At 47.7% G+C, this 19,175-nt stretch overlaps 1 protein-coding gene across 9 annotated transcripts in view; it reads right to left on the bottom strand.

The window, feature by feature from the left end:
* The window catches only part of FRY (FRY microtubule binding protein), a 761,330-nt gene that overhangs the window by 367,204 nt on the left and 374,951 nt on the right, over positions 1 to 19,175 (bottom strand). The window contains exon 1 of one of the 9 annotated variants that reach the window (XM_063951771.1): positions 15,705 to 16,265. The exons of 7 other annotated variants lie outside the window; for them this stretch is intronic. In XM_063951771.1, coding sequence (XP_063807841.1) covers positions 15,705 to 15,774 — 70 coding nt within the window. In that variant the 5' untranslated portion in view covers positions 15,775 to 16,265. Of the gene's footprint in view, positions 1 to 15,704; positions 16,266 to 19,175 lie in introns of those variants that run through there. One more of the 9 variants, XM_063951777.1, reaches the window with a different exon arrangement.

The following is a 19,175-nucleotide window of genomic DNA, read 5'->3' as shown; positions in this document are numbered from 1 at the left end:
GGAAGCATCCTGGGAGGCGGAAGTATCAAAGGCATAGAACCTTATGAACGTGTTCACTGAGGACCACGTAGCCGCCTTGCACAATTGTTCAAGGGTCGCTACATGACGGGCCGCCCAAGAAGATCCAACCAACTGAGTAGAATGGGCCTTTATGGTAGCAGGAGCTGGAAGGCCAGCCTGTACATAAGCATGTGCAATCACTATTCTAATCCATCTGGCCAGGGTCTGCTTGTGAGCAGGCCAGCCATGTTTGTGGAAAAAAAAACAGAACAAAGAGAGAATCCGACTTTCTGATGGAGGCAGTTCTCTTCACGTAGATACGGAGAGCCCGTACCACATCCAAAGACCGCTCTTTGGAAGACAATTCAGGAGAGGCAAAGGCCGGAACCACAATATCCTGATTAAGGTGGAAAGAAGACACCATCTTAGGTAAATACCCGGGACGTGTTCTAAGAACCGCCCGATCACGTTGAAATATCCGATAAGGTGACCTACAAGACAAGGCACCCAAATCCGACACCCTTCTAGCTGAGGCAATAGCCAGCAGAAACAATACCTTAAGAGAAAGCCACTTAAGATCTGCAGACTCAAGAGGCTCAAACGGAGACCCTTGCAACACCTCCAAAACCATCGACAAGTCCCAAGGGGCCACAGGCGGGATAAATGGAGGTTGAATCTGCAACACACCCTGAGTGAACGTATGTACATCAGGTAAAGTCGCAATTTATCTGAAACCAAACCGACAAGGCAGAAATATGAACCTTGATGGAGGCCAGACGAAGGCCCAAGTCCGGGCCCTGTTGTAGAAAGGCCAAAAGTTTGGCCGTGCTAAACTTGTAAGCATCATTATTGTTAGATGCGCACCAAGCAAAGTAAGAATTCAAGACCCTATGGTAAATCCGAGCAGAAGCCGGTTTACGGGCCTTCAACATTGTTTGAATGACCGTCTCAGAAAATCCTTTGGCCCTCAAGGCGGAAGCTTCAAGAGCCACGCAGTCAAAACCAACCGGGCTAAAACCTGATATACACAGGGGCCCTGAACAAGGAGATCTTGGCGCCATGGAAGTAGAAAAGGACGTTCTATCGAGAGACTCTGAAGGTCTGAGAACCAATGCCGTCTGGGCCATGCGGGAGCGATCAGAAGTAGGAGGAGTCCTTCTTGCTTGAACTTCCGTAGTACTCTGGGCAGGAGTGACACCGGAGGGAACACGTATGGCAGCTGAAAGTTCCATGGAATTCCCAGTGCGTCCACGAACGCTGCTTGAGGATCCCTTGTCCTTGCTCCGAAGACCAGAACCTTGCGATTGTGTTGAGACGCCATCAGGTCCACATCTGGAAGGCTCCACCTGTCCACGAGGAGTTGAAACACTTCTGGATGGAGGCTCCACTCTCCGGCGTGTACGTCCTGATGACTGAGAAAGTCCACTTCCCAGTTTAGATCCCCCGGAATGAACACTGCCGATATGGCTGGCAGATGGCGTTCCGCCCACTGAAGAATCCGTGATACTTCCCTCATTTCCATGCGGCTTAGAGTGCCGCCTTGATGATTGATGTATGCCACTGTGGTGGCGTTGTCCGACTGTACTTGAACAAGTCTGTTCTGTATTAAATGCTGGGCCAAGTTTAATGAGTTGAACACTGCCCGCAATTCCAAAATGTTTAGCGGGAGGAAAAACTCCTTCTTGGTCCACCGACCCTGCCGGGAGTGTTGCTCCAACACCGCGCCCCAACTTCTCAGACTGGCATCCGTCGTCAACAGGACCCAGTTGGAGATCCAGAAGGGACGACCCCTGCTCAATCGTTGGTCCTGAAGCCACCAGCTCAGGTGACAGACGGACCTCCTGAGACAAGGAGATCATTTGAGACCTGATCCGGTGAGGCAGGCTGTTCCACTTGGCAATAATTAGCTTCTGCAGAGGGCGGGAATGGAATTGAGCGTACTCCACCATGTCGGAAGCCGATACCATGAGACCTAGCACTTGCATTGCCGAATGTATCGACACTTGCGGATGAGATAGGAAGCATCGAATCCTGTCCTGAAGTTTCAGGACCTTCTCCTGAGACAAGAACAACCGCTGGTTATGAGTGTCCAACAACGCCCCCAAGTGCACCATGCTCTGAGCAGGGACCAGGGAAGATATCTTCCAGTTGATGAGCCACCCGTGGGCTTGAAGAAACTGGATAGTCAGATCCAGATGGCGTAGGAGAATTTCGGGGGAATTTGCCAGGATCAACAAGTCATCCAGGTATGGTAGGATCCTGACCCCTTGACGGCGGAGTACAGCAGTCATTACTGCCATGACCTTAGTGAAAACTTGCGGCGCTGTTGTCAAACCAAAAGGTAACGCCCGAAATTAGTAATGGAGGTTGCCAACCGCAAACCTCAGGTATCGCTGATGAGACACTGCAATGGGAATATGCAGGTAAGCATTTTGTATGTCCAGGGAGACCATATAATCCCCAGGTTCAAATGCCAGAACAATAGAACAAAGTTTCCATGCGAAACTTGGAGACCCTCACAAATTTGTTCAAGGGTTTTGAGGTTGAGAATGGGCCGGGAAGGTTTCGGGACTAGGAACAGCGGTGAATAGTACCCCTTGCCTCTCTGAGCCAGGGGCACCTGTACTACCACTCCTGTGTTCAGGAGGGACTGTACCACCAAATCAAGAGTTTTTGCCTTCACCTGGTCCGAAGGGACGTCTTTCAGGCAAAATCGATGAGGGGGGCGATTCTTTTTGGATACGGCGTAACCTCGAGTGACGACTTCCCGTACCCAGGCATCGGAAGTGGTCTTCAATCATTCCTGGGTAAACCCTAGCAGTCGGGTCCCCACCCTGGGATCCCCAAGAGGGAGGCCCACCCCATCATGCGGCAGGCTTGTCAGTTTTGGAAGCAGGCTGACGGGCAGCCCAGGCCTGTTTAGGTTTGGAAGTGCGGACCTGTTTCGGGTACGCCTGACCTTTTGCTTTCCCTTAAGGACGAAAGAAGTGAAAGGGAGTACTCTTCGCCTTCGGCACTGAAGGAGCAGTACTAGGTAGACACGATGTTTTAGCAGAAGCGAAGTAAGCCACAATCTTGTTGAGGTCTTCTCCGAATAGAATGTCTCCCTTAAAAGGGAGTACCTCCAGGGTTTTCTTAGAGTCCAGATCCACAGACCAGGACCGTAACCAGAGAATCTGGCGAGCCAAAATGGACGTAGTAGAAGCCTTGGCGGCCAGAATACAGGCTTCAGAAGCCGCCTCCTTAATGTAATGAGATGCTGTGACAATATATGACAGACATTGTCTAGCCTGATCAGAAGCGTTGGAAGGCAACTCCGCTTCCAGTACTTGAGCCCATGCTTCCACAGCCTCTGAAGCCTATGTCGCTACAATGGTGGGCCTATGCGCAGCACCGGTTAGGGTGTAAATTGCCTTTAAACAACCCTCCACATGCTTATCCGTCGCTTCTTTCAGAGACGTGACTGTAGTTACAGGCAGAGCTGAGGATACCGCCAGCCACGACACCTGCGAATCCACTGGCGGGGGTGTTTCCCAATTTTTACTTAGATCCGCTGCGAGGGGGTAGCGAACCAGCATTTTCTTATGAGGCGTGAATTTCTTTCCTGGATTTTTCCAGTACTCCTGACGTATGTCAACTAAATGGTCAGAATGAGGTAAAACTTGTTTAACCACTTTCTGACATTTAAACCTGTCCGGTTTCGTAGGGGCAGCATCAGGCTCCGGGTCATCAGTAATTTGAAGAAGGATCCTGATAGCATCCAACAAGTCAGGGACATCCACCTGTGAAACAGATTCCCCATCAGAAGCGTCGGGATCAGAATCTATGGGGTCAGTATCAATGCCATCCTCATCAGACGAGGTGTCTGGGATGTTGGTGAATTGTGAGGAAGTAATGGCCCGCTTAGAGGACCCTTTGGTCTTAGGCGGGCGAGGGTTAGACTTCTGAGTAGTCAGTGATTGGTTCAATTGCTGTAACTGAGCGGACAGTGGATCTGCCCATGGCGGGTTAACCGCGGGGACCATAAGCGGTTGTACCGGCACAGGAGGTCCCATAGTCTAGTTACCAGCGTATTCAATAGCGTGGAGAAGGTAGCCCAAGGTGGGTCATTTTGAACCCCCATTGCTACAGTCCCACTGGGGGGTAAGGATCCCTTAGAACCTGAACCCTCAGCTGCTATGTTTTCCTCAACTGTGTCTGCAGCGTCACCGCCACGCAATGTGGGATCAGCCCCAGCACCATTGCCCTTTGTAGCTGACATATCCGAAAGCTCAATGCAAGGCAACACAGTACAATATCAGCAGCACAATAACTGACAAGAATCCCCTGTGCAGTGTATCAGCACAAACAGGGAATTCAAGAGGTATATGGTGACTAAAAATCACAGAGAAAAATACACACTGAGTATATCCTGTGAACTACCTATATGAAATGATAAACCTGACGCACTTAGCCCCCTCAGGTTATAGAATATAGGGATAGCAATTTGAGTGAGATACACGTAATGGAGGTCACACAGCAGCTATATGCACACACACAAAGTCACATTGTACAATGCAGAAATTATGACATGCAATAAAACTGCACTGGACTAGCAATACAGAGTAATACTAAGTATAGCTATACACTTAATCGATATAACAATGCACAGTAAAGACTGGATGTATATCACAGGGTACTTTTACTATATAACCCTGACTAAATGCACTCTCTCTTAACTAACACTGTCAGCAGACATGTAGAATACTTAAGTGTCCTGTAAAATGCACAGCGCTGACATGCAGGTGGATTTACAGAGGAGGATTTGCCCAAACAGTCCCAGGATCAGCTCAGCTTATCCTAATGGCGCCCAAACGCTGACAGGGAGTGAGGGAGAGAGAGAGATATGCAGCTCCAGGGCGGGAACATTAACTCTAAATGGCGCCCTGGTGCTGAGGAAGGGGCTACAGGTCAAAGCCTCATCCCCTGCTAGACTTCACCACCGGGTACTGTGGGCTTATATAAACGGTTGAGAGAAAACCGACCTGTGCCCTTGCCCTGGTGGTCTAGTGGGGTCTCTGTACTGCCACAGTGTCCACGGCCGCGCGGGATCGTGATTTACAGCGGGTCCCGCCGGGGGTACTCACTTACCTCCTTCCTGAGTGTGGCCACGCGATCCAAGAGAACAGCGGTCGTGTGTGTGGGAGCGGGAGTATACAGCGCCGCTGGGGGAGGTTAAGGAGCTGCAGCAGGAGACGTCTGACTGACATCTAACACAGACAGTGCTTCTGCTCCAGCCCTTGAAGTCTTCATTTTTCATCTAAAAGCTTTTTCTCAGGGCTGCAGGAGCAGCCCCCCTGTTGTATGCCTGCTTACTGCATGGCACAAACTACAAAACTGAGTTCCTGTGCAGAGAGGCGGGGTTATAGAGGAGGCGGCGCTATGCATTCTGGGAAGACGGTCAAAGCTTTGAGCCTGTTGGTGCCTTGGATCAACATCCTACTCTACACCTCAATGTCATTCTCTGTGGAGCCCAGTGTACCCCGCAGCAGAAATATATATATCTTACATGATCTAAGGGGATGGGGTCAAGATACCGGCTGTCGGTCAGGAGATCGACACCGGAATACCGACAGATAGCATCCCGGGCAGGTTAGTGCAAGGGCAGGGTGATCGGGGGGTTGGTTAGGATAAGGTGCCACCTCGGGGGGGGGCTTTAGGGTTAGTCTCCGGGAAGCGGGGGGTAGGGTCAGATGTAGGCACCAACGGAGGGAAGGTTAGGGGGAAGGGGAGAGGGGGGGCGACGACAGTCTTACCTCCCCCTGTCGGGATTTACACTATCGGGTGGCCAGCGTTGGTATTTTGAGCATCCCTTCAAATCGGAGATCATATTGAATCCGATCTAAGTATGCCTGGCTAATCTAAGATGGTCTGGAGAATGATCCAATCATCCGCATTTTACACGACATTCACGAGACACAGCGTGGAATAAAAGGGATTGGTAAGGTATGTGATTTTATCAAACAATTACAATATTTTTTATTCGGATATGAAAGTCAGTTAAGAAATGTGATGTTATTTTACCTATAAAGGCATGTCAGTGGTAATAAGGTTTAATACACAAAGCACCGGATTACAGGAGGTCTCTGCACTTCTGGGTGTCTTATCTTAGATGGGAATAACTTCTCTTTTTTTGTAACCTTGCATTATTATTTTTGCAGGGCAGATCAGATGTTCTTTTTGCAGCAAATTGGAACTGTCCAAGGGGATAGGATGCAAAAATATAATTTATGGAGATTGGTTTTTGTGGCATAACGGTAGCATATAGCCTGCATGACATTTACACATCACTTTATAAATGTCACTATTGCTACGGAGCCTGTGACACCCAAACAAAAACCATCTACAGTATATCACTCGAGATGGATGGGTGCAGTCCTGATGGGCGTAGAAGGAAGTTAGCCAGGAACATTTTGTAGGCTATTTTTAGGCTTTCACATTTTAGCCTTCTATTTAAAGCTTTTTTTTTTCCTTTTATTTTATACAATTGCTATTTTTTTTTTTTTTTTTGTATAAAAAACAAAAACAATCTATTTTACTGAAGAAAAAGGAAGAGCAAGGAAAATGTGGAGAGGTCACAGACACAGCGACAGTTTGTACAACACAGTATAAATATATCACATTTTTTAACAGTTAACTTATACATTGCAACTTACTTTTTTTTTATTTTTTTTATTTTATGTGTACTGAGGGAGAGGTACAGTACAGAGGGTTTTATGGATCAATGGGTCGACATGAATTAGGTCGACGCTGACATGGTAGACGCAGGAAAATTGTTGACACATTAAAATGGTCGACATGGGACATGTTAACACACAAAAAGGTCCACATGACATTTTACACTTTTTTGTGTCATTTTTGTGTAACATGACCAGGAACGCCAATTAGTACACCGCGTCCCCTTACATGGAGAGCGGGCTGCGGGCAAGGTGCCTTGTTCTGCTGCCGCTACACTCGGCACAGGTTACTATTCCCAATTGTAGTCCACGTGGGTGGTAAAGTATGAAAAAGTTAAAAATAGAAATGTTAAAATAAAAGTGATGCCGACCTTTTCATGTGTCGACCTGTCCCGTGTCAACCATTTTAATGGGTCGACCTCTTTCCTGTGTCAACCATGTCAGTGCCGACCAATAGTGGTCTGTCGACCTAATTCATGTTGATCTACCATCTGGATACCGTACAGAGACCTGGGAGGGACTTGATCAGAGCTGAATAGCGTCTAATGTAAGCCAGCAAGATAGCTTAGCACTAGATCACTATTAAGAATATATAACTACTGCGCAAGAGAGACCTAGACCATATTCATGGTGAAGCCACTAGACATTATCTACATAAGCGGCTAAACCCATAGGGGGTGATACAAAGTGATTACTAAGCCAGCTGTCTTAGCATAACTTGCATGCCCAGAACAGTGTGAGTATACATATATGTCAACTTGTCCGATTCAATTGTGACAGGACCATCCTAATACAGGTGAAGTAGTGTAAGGGTGTGTTTGCACAATTGTGGCAACAGACAGGTGAAAAAGACGCATGCACGCCTGGAAAAGGAACAGGGTGAAAATTGCGGGTGATGGTGGTTGCCAGCTGTAGTGTTCCGTTAGGGAACGGTTCAGTGACACGGATTGGTCACTCTGGGACCTGTTTCCTGGGTATTACATACGCAATTGTAGTATAACTGCTGCTTAATGGGGAATGCATTGTTACACTGAGCGGAAGTGGGACATTACTGTAACGTGTACCTGGTGTAAAGCAGACATTGTCGCTGAATGAAAGGGATACGGTCGTTAGGTTGACATGCATTTGGTCGACATGGTCATTAGGTCGCCATGTACTAGGTCGACAGGTCAAAAAGTCAACACGAGTTTTTCACATTTTTGTTTTCATTTTTTTAGACTTTCATAATTGACGATCCAAGTGGACTACAACTGTGAACGGTAACCTGTGACAAGCAGAGTGTGGCACCTTGCCCGAAGCATGGTGAGCGAAGCGAGCCATGTGAGGTTCCCCGTCACACTGCACAAATAACCCGGTATCGACCCGGCATATTGCTGGGTCGACACGGGTCAGTGTGCGGTGTGAAAGCGCCAAGTCCGAATTCCTGGGTCGCCAGACCCAGAAATTCAACCCGGGTTATAAGCAGTGTTATTCCCGGGTTGAATACCAGGTCAGTGGCTGCATAAACGGATTCCCCCCGTTTACTAGATAGGGAGAGGCGGCGCGGAGATGAGCTCATCTCCCAGCGCCGCCTCCACCTCCGCCCCCCGCCACTATAGCAACCGACCCAGCATATTGCCGGGTCTAGAAGCCAGCGAAAGGGGTAGGAGAGAGTCTCCAATTCCGGATCCAACCCGGTAAGGACCAGTTTCCAATTCCCGGGTGGGATACGGCATTGAAGATGTGAAAGGAGTATAAGGAGTCCAATTTTTTTTTAAAATCCCTGCTTAGTGGGTGGATGCAAATAACGGTCACAGTTTCCAGACCACCCAGCAGGTCACATGTTTCAGATCACCCAGCAGGTGCACAAGGAGAGTTCACCAACTGTCACATTTTTAAGCTCAAATGGTGATTTACTGTAATACCCCTTTCATACCGCACAAATAACCAGATATCGACCCGGTATATTGCCAGGTCGACGCGGGATGCTGCGCGCTGTGAAAGGGGTCACTCCCGAATTCCCGGGCACCTGACTATGGTGGCCAATCCCGGGATCGGCGGGATCCTGGGATTTAGGGACAAAAATGGCCGGAATTCAATCCCGGGATTGGAAGCTGTCCGGCTTCCTCCTTCCGGGTCCCCAGCACAGCGTGAGAGGTCACGCTGCGCTGTCAGACGCTGCTGGGAGCAGCCAGCAGCGTTCAAAGGATGTTCCCCTCCCGCACACCCCCGATATATGGTGAGTTATATGTGCAGGGCGGGGCGAGGGGGCGGCCACCTAGCTAAAAGCCAATCCCGGGACTGGCCATTTTTCAATCCCGATACCCGGGATTGAAAAAATGGCCCGGGATTGGCTTCCCTACAACTGACCCAGTCAGGTTCAGTGTGAACGGGTTGCCAGGTCGATGCGACTTGGGACACATTCACAGTATAGGCAGAGGCAGCGTGGAGATGATCTCATATCCCAGCACTGCCTCCACCCCCGATGCCGCCTCTGTTCCTGCATCCGACGGCAACCCGACCTGACATTTTGCCAGGTCGGGAAGCCAGTCTGAAAGGGTCCAATGCCGAGTCGCACCCAGAAAGGACCCATTTCCAATTCCCAAGTGCGACCCAGCATTGCGATGTGAAAGCGGTATAAATGGCAAGCGGACTTTTGACACAACTCCAAAACGAAGCAACCAATTATTGTTCTGCAAATCTATGAACCAAGGGCTTAATTCAGATCTGAATTTAGCACATCTACGATAATTTTCTCAGACATGCGGGGGGAAGCCCAGCACAGGGCTAGTACCTGCCTTTTGAGAAAGACGCCCTGCTGGCGTTGAAACGCGTTAAGGAATACAGGACATTCTATGAGGACCGGTACCGCTGTGTACGTCTATCCCCCACCAGAGCCGTGCACGGGAACCCTGATTGACGGCTACGGCTCGGGCATCCCAGTCCGCAGCTTCCAACTTACACGGCCCCAGCTACAGCCGCCTCCACACCGCCCGGCAGCACGAGCGTTAGACGGGCCGTTGGTCAGTGCATTTGGCCTGACCTTTGCCACCACTCTGGCTCCATTGGTGGTCGGTCTCCGTGCAGGGGGATACGGAGCTCTTGGATGCGGCAGCGTCTCGGTGAGGACAGCTGAGTCGGGTTCCCCGTGCACCGCAGCACCGCTCTCCATCCATCACTGAGGCTCTGGTGTTTAACATCTCCCTGGCTAACGGGACAGCACCAGGGAGCAGGAATCGAAAGCTCCTGCCCAGCGACAACAGGTACTTTTATTTCTATTGATTTCAACATTTGCTCACATTGGCTGAATAAACGCATCTCAACCAGGGTCACGGGTAACTACCTGTGGGCACGCCACTGTGAGCTATTCGTTTGGCTAATACCCTGCAGTTGCACATTCCAGTGTGTATATATGGTTCTCTGCCCAAACCTGAGACCCCCCGTGATAATATTGGCAATTGAATCCTCATCATATGTCTCCAAGTGCTCCAATCAAACACCAGGTGTTTTGGTAGATCACACTGTTTATTAACATTATTGTGATGTTTTAACACTGTATCACACCCCCGGGATGTCTGGCTCCATTCAGTACTGAGCTCCGGCTTTCAGCTCTGTCAGTGCGCGCTATGACGTCTCTCCCATAGTGCCGAGGAGCGGACGCCCAGAGGACTGCAGCGGCCGGACACGGGAGCGGGGCTTGGTGAGTATTGAGATTTGTGTTTTTTTTCCTTTCTGTAGCAGCGCATCTACTGGGGGCAATATACTGGAGGGCATTACTACGGAGGGGCATCTACTGGGGGCAAACTAGTACTGAGGGCAAACTACAAGGAGGCATAACTACAGGAGGGCATTACTACTTGGAGGTATTACTACTGGGGGCTAAACTACAAGGGGGCATAACTACAGGGGCTAAACTAGTGGGGGCATAACTACAGGGGCTAAACTAGTGGGGGCATAACTACAGGGGCTAAACTAGTGGGGGCATAACTACAGGGGCTAAACTAGTGGGGGCATAACTACAGGGGCTAAACTAGTGGGGGCATAACTACAGGGGCTAAACTACAAGGGGGCAAACTACAGGGGGGGCATTACTACTGGGGGCATTACTACTGGTGGCTAAACTACAAGGGGCAAACTACTGTGGCTAAACTATTGGGGGCATTACCACTGGGAGGCTAAACTACATGGGGCAAACTACATGAGGGCTAAACTACTGGGGACATTACCACTGGGAGGCTAAACTAAAGGGGGAGGGGGGTAAACTACTGGGGTCATAACTGCAGGGGCATTACCACTGGGGGCATAACTACTGGGGCTAAACTACAGGGGGCTAAAAGACCGGGGGCATTACTACAGGCAACAATACTACTGGGGGCAATACCATTAAGGGCCTTACTACTGGGGGCACTACTAATGAGGGCATTGTAAAGGGGGCACTTCATAAGGGGCATCACTCCTGGGGACATAAGGGGCACTACTATTGCGGGCATTGCATAAGGGGCATTACTACTATGGGCTCTATATAAGGGTCACTACCACTGTGGGTACTACCAGTGCAGTGGACATTGCATAAGGAGCACTACTACTGTGGGCACTGTATATGTATAAGGGGCGCTGCTGCTGTGGGCATTATGTTTATTATGCGGTGCTACCACTGTGGGCATTATTACTATTGTGTGGCCACACCACTTTCTTTGAGACCACGCCCCCTTTTGCCAATATCTTTATTACATGGGCACCGTGGGGAGGGTGGCGAGTTCCACCACCTCTGTAGGACCACTTTAAGCACTGGACAACGGCATCATAGAAATATGATAAAAGTTGTTCCTCTGCTTTTAATATATAGATAGCTGCCCATAAAACCCCCCGAGGGCTGAAGTAAACCCTTCGGCTAACTGAATCTGTCCCTAAATGCAATATACATTATGCTTATTTATTCCGACACCTTTAGGTTTTGTGAAGGTATGTATAGACACTTCAATAATTACCCTTCCAATTTTTATTTTGTTAACATACAGTATAAGGTTGGATCAACACAAACATTTTTCATCCACACACTATGCTCTTTCCAGTTTCCATAAGTAAAGGGCACTTATTTGAGCAAAGCACCATCGGGCACTCACAGGTGATGATTTTTTGACTGTACTAATGATAAACTGACAATTATATGGATGGGATTATTACATCAGTAATAGGACACTTCCTCCCACCTTGTAACAAACATGGGAGTCTATGTACTAAAGGGGGGTACTCACGGGAGAGATGTGTGCTGAGCGATCTTAACACAGACCGCTCAGCACACATCTCTCACCCCGCTCAGCACAGCGCGATTTGCTGAGCGAGGGGAAAAGCCGACGGGGGGCCGCTCACTTCACACAACGGTGAAGTGAGCGACCCGCTAGATTGAGCCTGCATGCAGCTCAATCTAGCATCGGCGATAGCGATGCGTGGGGCCGCGCATCGCTATCGCTGGAGGGTATACACACGGCAGATCCGTGCTTAAAATCTAAGCAATCTAGCAAGATTGCTTAGATTTTAAGCACGGATCTCTCCGTGTGTACCCCCCTTAAGCCTTAGAGAAAGATAAACTGAACGTAGATGAAGTATCAACCAACCAACTCCTGTCATTTTTCAAACTTAGGGGGACATTTACTAAGCAGTGATAAGAGCGGAAAAGTGAGCCAGTGGAGAAGTTGACCATGGCAACCAATCAGCACTGAAGTAACATCTATAATTTGCATACTATAAAATTATACAGAGCTGCTGATTGGATGATGGGGAAACTTCTCCACTGGCTCACTTCTCCGCTCTTATCACTGCTTAGTAAATGTCCCCCACAGCCTGTTACGTAGTTAGCAGCTGATTGGATGGTACTTTATCTCCATCCAATGTCTCTCTCTCCAAGGCTCAGTACATAGACCCCCTAGTAATTTGCTCCAAATGACAATGTGCAGAATGGGGGACAAGTATTAGGTGCTTATCAGGAGTGTCAAATTAAGTGGCACAAAAGAAGAAATAAACATTTCTTTAAAAAAAAAAAAAATTCTATACTTAAAAAAAAAATATTAATAAAAATAACTTGAGAAATCCTTTCAAGTTGCACCTTATTTCGAGTTTAAATTTTTAAAATAACAAGACTGCAAATCTACCTTAATATGTCCGCTTCATCATATACCTGTTTGAGAAGCCGTTACAATTAGAGGTTATGAAATTAAGAGCTATTTTGATTCAACTTTTAAACAATCATTTACAAAAAGGAATCTTACAGCACCTAAAGGGAATAAGAAAAACATATCCCCAACACAAATTTCAACTACAGATTGGTGCCATATTACATCATATGGAGAACATGTATCCAATTTATCAGCTTCAATTCTCAGACCAGTTTCCCTCCCTATGCATGCTCATGGTAAATGGTAAACATCCACAGAGACAATATGAATTTACACATGTACTGTATTACATCACCACAAACAGGTAAGAGGTTGCGAAATTAATTAAGGGGTCTATGTACTAAGCCTTGGAGAGAGATAAAGTGGACGGAGACAAAGCACCAACCAACCAGCTCCTAACTGCCATGTAACAGGAAGTTTGAAATTTGACAGTCAGGAGCTGATTGGCTGGTGCTTTAACTTCGTCCACTTTTTCTCTCTCCAAGGCTTAGCAAATAGACCCATTAATACTTTAGTGCAGTAAGTATGGTTTTGTACAAATGAGTGTTTCAAAACAAACAAAAATACTTTGTTTGTTATACAGGTTAAGGGCTAAAACACACTACCCGGCTTTTTCCCGTGCCGGCATTGTAGTTAACAGTGTGAGGGCTAGGGTCCCTTCACACTGCACGGCCCCGGCTGCCGGGTTGCAGCCGGGTCTCACCACTGGAAGGTCCGGCGGCCTTGCGGCCGCCGGGCCGTCTTTGCAGCCAGTGAACCGTGTGTGTGAAGGGGAGCTTTCACACACACAACGTTTTTTTCTGAAGCTGTGTCTGATGCTGCGCATGCGCACAGCATCACACACGGCTCAAAGCCGTCCTGTGTGACAGACTCTGCCGGTTTCTCCCGGATGGCAAAAAGCCGGACAAAGTTTGTCCGGCTTTTTGCCATCCGGGAGAAACCGGCCAGTGTGTTACAGCCCTAAGTATCCCATATCCAAATATTCAGAAATACAGAATTTTGTTGAGTGAGATAGTGAAATCTTTGTTTTCTGATGGCTCAATGTACACAAACTTTGTTTAATACACAAAGTTATACAAAATATTGTATATTAAATGACCTTCAGGCTGTGTGTATAAGGTGTATATGAAACAAATGAATTGTGTGTATTTACACACACTTTGTTTAATGCACAAATTTATTAAAAATATTGGGTAAAATGACCTTCAGGCTGTGTGTATAAGGTGTATATGAAACATAAATGCATTCTGTGCTTAGACTTGGGTCCTATCACCATGATATCTCATTATGGTATGTAATTATTCCAAAATACGGAAAAATCCGATCTCCAAAATACTTCTTGTCCCAACCATTTTGGATAAGGGATACTCAACCTGTAAGTGGAAATCTATTGTGTTGTAAAGATCACACGTTCACTGATCCCATTTTGTGTGTTTACTTAGTGAAATACAGCATTTTCCAGCAACGCGTCTCCACTAAATCCTCCAACAAAGTAGATTGGCCTGATTTGTTTGCGAAGTTCCCAGCAGGTGTCCTTAAACCAAGCATACAGTATACCAAACTATTACAAGAACAGCAAGTATTACATCACCAGGATCACCACCGTGTGTCACAGCAACGCAAATAAACTATTTTACGAGTCTGAGTAATACCATAAAGCACTAATATCACACTCACAACACCGACACTGCGCACTGTCTCCTCTGACAATTAAATATTATTGAGCATTTTAAAACTGCTTGACAGCTGCACCACACCCCATCCTCATATGAGCTGTTTGTTGCTGGGGCTTTTCATTTAATAAAAATATTTAAAAAAAATAAGTGTTCCATTCATCAACGTTACACCCCTAGAGACACATCATTAGAATGGTTCCGGTATGAATGGTCGACCATGTTATGGTCGACAGTCATTAGGTCGACCACTATTGGTCGACATTGACATGGTTGACATGGACACATGGTCGACACATGCAAATGGTCGACATGAAAAGGTCGACATGAGTTTTTTAACTGTTTTTGGTGTCGTTTTTTGCGTAAAGTGACTGGGAACCCCAATTAGTGCACCGCTTCGCTCGCCATGCTTCGGGCATGGTGCCTTCGCTCCGCTGCCGCTTCGCTCGGCACAGATTACCGTTCAAATTGTAGTCCACGTGGATCGTAAAGTATGGAAAAGTTCCCCAAAAGAAAAAAAAAGTAAAAAAACTCATGTCGACCTTTTCACGTGTCGACCTTTCATGTGTCGACCATGTGTCCATGTCGACCAATAGTGGTCGACCTAATGACTGTCGACCATAACATGGTCGACAATCTGAACGGATACCATTAGAATAGTGTATAGTTACAAAATACTGCATGTCAAACAGAATAACGCCATGTCCACATAAATTGTGTATAATTACAAAATTCCAGTTCTTATATAATCCTAAAGTATTTATTGCACTAAAGGCTGTCTGGCGGAAGTACAAATTGGAAGCCTGACACAGCAAAACAAATAGGAGCATCCAGTAAGGACAGCCGTGCATATTGAGTGAGTGAGTGTGTGTGTGTGTGTGTGTGTGTGTGTGTGTGTGTGTGTGTGTGTGTGTGTGTGTGTGTGTATATATATATATATATATATATATATATATACACATACACACACACACATACATATATACATATATATATATATATATATATATATATACACATACATACATACATACATACATACATACATACATACTCCTATGCTGGCACTATAGAAGTAGATAGATAGATAGATAGATAGATAGATAGATAGATAGATAGATAGATAGATAGATAGATAGAATTGCACACTATACAGTACTCACGATTGCTCCAGGATTTCAGCAAATTTTTGATGCTGATTTCAAAGAAGCCGGAGTCCTGCTGGCTGGCCATGTCTTCTGCAGGTGAGGAGGCTGTGGCCAGGCTGCAGCAGGTACAGTGTAATGTGCAGGGAGATGCCTGACACTGGCTTGCAGTGCAAACTAGAGGTCAGCAGAGGAATGAAGTCTGCAGATCTGCTTGTCCCCTTCCTGCCAGCGGTAGGTAGTTCTCATTAGACAGACATGAGATGCTTGTCCTCTGCTCCTCCTTCACCCTGAGCTACAGTATGGGTTCTTCTCCTTCAGAGCAGGCTCCCAGTGGCTGCATCCACCATGACTGAGCGCTTGTCATCCTCCAGGTCACCTTTTGTTCCATGGATGTGTGCGGGAAGCAGCGCTGTCTGCGTGCACATTGCTGCGGGCTCCGTCAGATCTCTCATATGGAGGTGCACCTACTCCAGATAGCGCAGCCTCGGCGGGTGGAGAGCTGAGTGGGGGCTCTGCCGCCCGGCCGGCTCCAGTCCTTCCTCCAGTCCCCTCTAGCAGCAGCAGCACTGCATCATGCTGCGGTAAGGCGCAGCTGCAGCACCCACAGAGCCGCCCAGACTAAGCCATCATCAGTCAGTCAGCACAGTCGCAGAAGAGGAGAGCATTTGGCCGTGTCTCATCTGCCATCAGCTACTGGAAACACATCACACACGCTCTCTTCTGCCCACCTTATTGTATATACTGTGTATATATGTAGCCGCCTCACTGGCATGTCTGCTAATGATGCACAATAGAATGTGAGAGAATGTGCTAACATGCATTATCTCTCGTTTGTATACATTGCTTCTACTTACAGGTCTATGTAAAGGAGAATTTACATGTGGGATCTTTTTGTACTTACCGCACCCTATTCCTACCCTCTTGCTACTGCTTGGGAAACAAAAACTTGACCGAGATGCCGTTTTTTCTTCAAAGTGTCATTTCGGTAATTTACTATTCAAAAATCTCGGCAGTGATGAGGGCATTCGTAATATTTTGTAAGTCCTAGGAAAAAATCACGAATCAATACACCATCGGTCAAATACGCCTGCAATTTGGTAGAAATCGGTAATTTACTAAAAAGTGCAAATCACAAACACTGCCGACAATAGCCAAACACTGCCGTGCAGAAATACAAATCGTGAAAGTGCTAAAAAAAAAAACAGACCTGCTTTTTTATCCCGTGTTTGGATAGGCATGCACGGATCCATGAGATCCGTGCAGGTTTATCAGTGGGAAGGGGATGGGAAAGTGTTTTGTTTTTTTTTTTTTAAATGCGTGGGGTCCCCCCTCCTAAGCAAAACCAGCCTCGGGCTCTTTGAGCCGGTCCTGGTTGAAAAAATATGGGGAAAAAAATGATAGAGGTTCCCCCATATTTAAACAACCAGCACCGGGCTCTGCGCCTGGTCCTGGTTCCAAAAATACGGGGGACAAAAAGCGTAGGGGTCCCCCGTATTTCTGAAACCAGCACCGGGCTCCACTAGCCAGATACATAATGCCACAGCCGGGGGACACTTTTATATAGCTCCCGGCGGCCCTGGCATTACATAACCAACTAGTCACCCCTGGCCGGGGTACCCTGGAGGAGTGGGAACCCCTTCAATCAAGGGGTCCCCCCCTCCAGCCACCCAAGGACCAGGGGTGAAGCCCGAGGCTGTCCCCCCCCCCCCCCCCCCCCCCCCCCCCCCCCCATCCAAGGGCTGCGGATGGGAGGCTGATAGCCGATGTGTAAAAAAATTAATATTGTTTTTAGTAGCAGTACTACAAGTCCCAGCAAGCCTCCCCCGCAAGCTGGTACTTGGAGAACCACAAGTACCAGCATGCGGAGGAAAACCAGGCCCGCTGGTACCTGTAGTACTACTACTAAAAAAATACCCCAATAAAAACATAAGACACACACCTTGAAAGTATAACTTTAATGCATACATACACACCTCCATATACACATACTTACCTTATGTTCACACGAGGGTCGGTCCTCTTCTCCATGTAGAATCCATGGTGTACCTGTGGAAAAAATTATACTCACATAATCCAGTGTAGATGGCTCTTCTTGTAATCCATTTGTAATCCAGGTACTTGTCAAAATAAAAAAACGGACACCCGACCTCGCACTGAAAGGGGACCCATGATTTCACATGGGACCCCTTTCCCCGAATGCCAGGAACCCCCTCTGACTTATGTCTAAGAGGGTTCCATCAGCCAATCAGGGAGCGCCACATTGTGGCACCCTCCTGATCGGCTGTGTGCTCCTGTACTGTATGACAGGCGGCACACAGCAGTGTTACAATGTAGCGCCTATGCGCTCCATTATAACCAATGGTGGGAACTTTGTGGTCAGCGGTGAGGTTACTTTCGGACACCCGCTGACCACAAAGTTCCCACCATTGGTTATAATGGAGCGCATAGGCACTACATTGTAACACTGCCGTGTGCCGCCTGTCATACAGTACAGGAGCACACAGCCGATCAGGAGGATGCCACAACGTGGCGTTCCCTGATTGGCTGATGGAACCCACTTTGACATAAGTCAGAGGGGGTTTCTGGCATTCGGGGAAAGGGGTCCCATGTGAAAACATGGGTCCCCTTTCAGTGCGAGGTCGGGTGTCCGTTTTTTTATTTTGACAAGTACCTGGATTACAAATGGATTACAAGAAGAAGAGCCTTCTACCCTGGATTTTGTGAGTATAATTTTTTCCACAGGTACACCATGGATTCTACATGGAGAAGAGGACCGACCCTCGTGTGAACATAAGGTAAGTATGTGTATATGGAGGTGTGTATGTATGCATTAAAGTTATACTTTCAAGGTGTGTGTCTTATGTTTTTATTGGGGTATTTTTTTAGTAGTAGTACTACTACAGGTACCAGCGGGCCCGGTTTTCCTCCGCATGCTGGTACTTGTGGTTCTCCAAGTACCAGCTTGCGGGGCAGGCTTGCTGGGACTTGTAGTACTGCTACTAAAAACAATATTCATTTTTTTACACAACGGCTATCAGCCTCCCATCCGCAGCCCTTGGATGGGGGGGGGGGGGGGGAGGGACAGCCTCGGGCTTCACCCCTGGTCCTTGGGTGGCTGGAGGGGGGGGACCCCTTGATTGAAGGGGTCCCCACTCCTCCAGGGTACACCAGCCAGGGGTGACTAGTTGGTTATGTAATGCCAGGGCCGCCGTGAGCTATATAAAAGTGTCTCCCGGCTGTGGCATTATGTATCTGGCTAGTGGAGCCCGGTGCTGGTTTCAGAAATACGGGGGACCCCTACGCTTTTTGTCCCCCGTATTTTTGGAACCAGGACCAGGCGCAGAGCCCGGTGCTGGTTGTTTAAATATGGGGGAACCTCTATCATTTTTTTCCCCATATTTTTGCAACCAGGATCGGCTCAAAGAGCCCGAGGCTGGTTTGGCTTTGGAGGGGGGACCCCACGCAATATTTTTTTTTTTTTTTTTT

This window comes from Pseudophryne corroboree, chromosome 2, assembly GCF_028390025.1.
Source record: "Pseudophryne corroboree isolate aPseCor3 chromosome 2, aPseCor3.hap2, whole genome shotgun sequence".
NCBI lineage: Eukaryota > Metazoa > Chordata > Amphibia > Anura > Myobatrachidae > Pseudophryne > Pseudophryne corroboree.
This window is presented reverse-complemented; position numbering and strand designations above follow the sequence as displayed.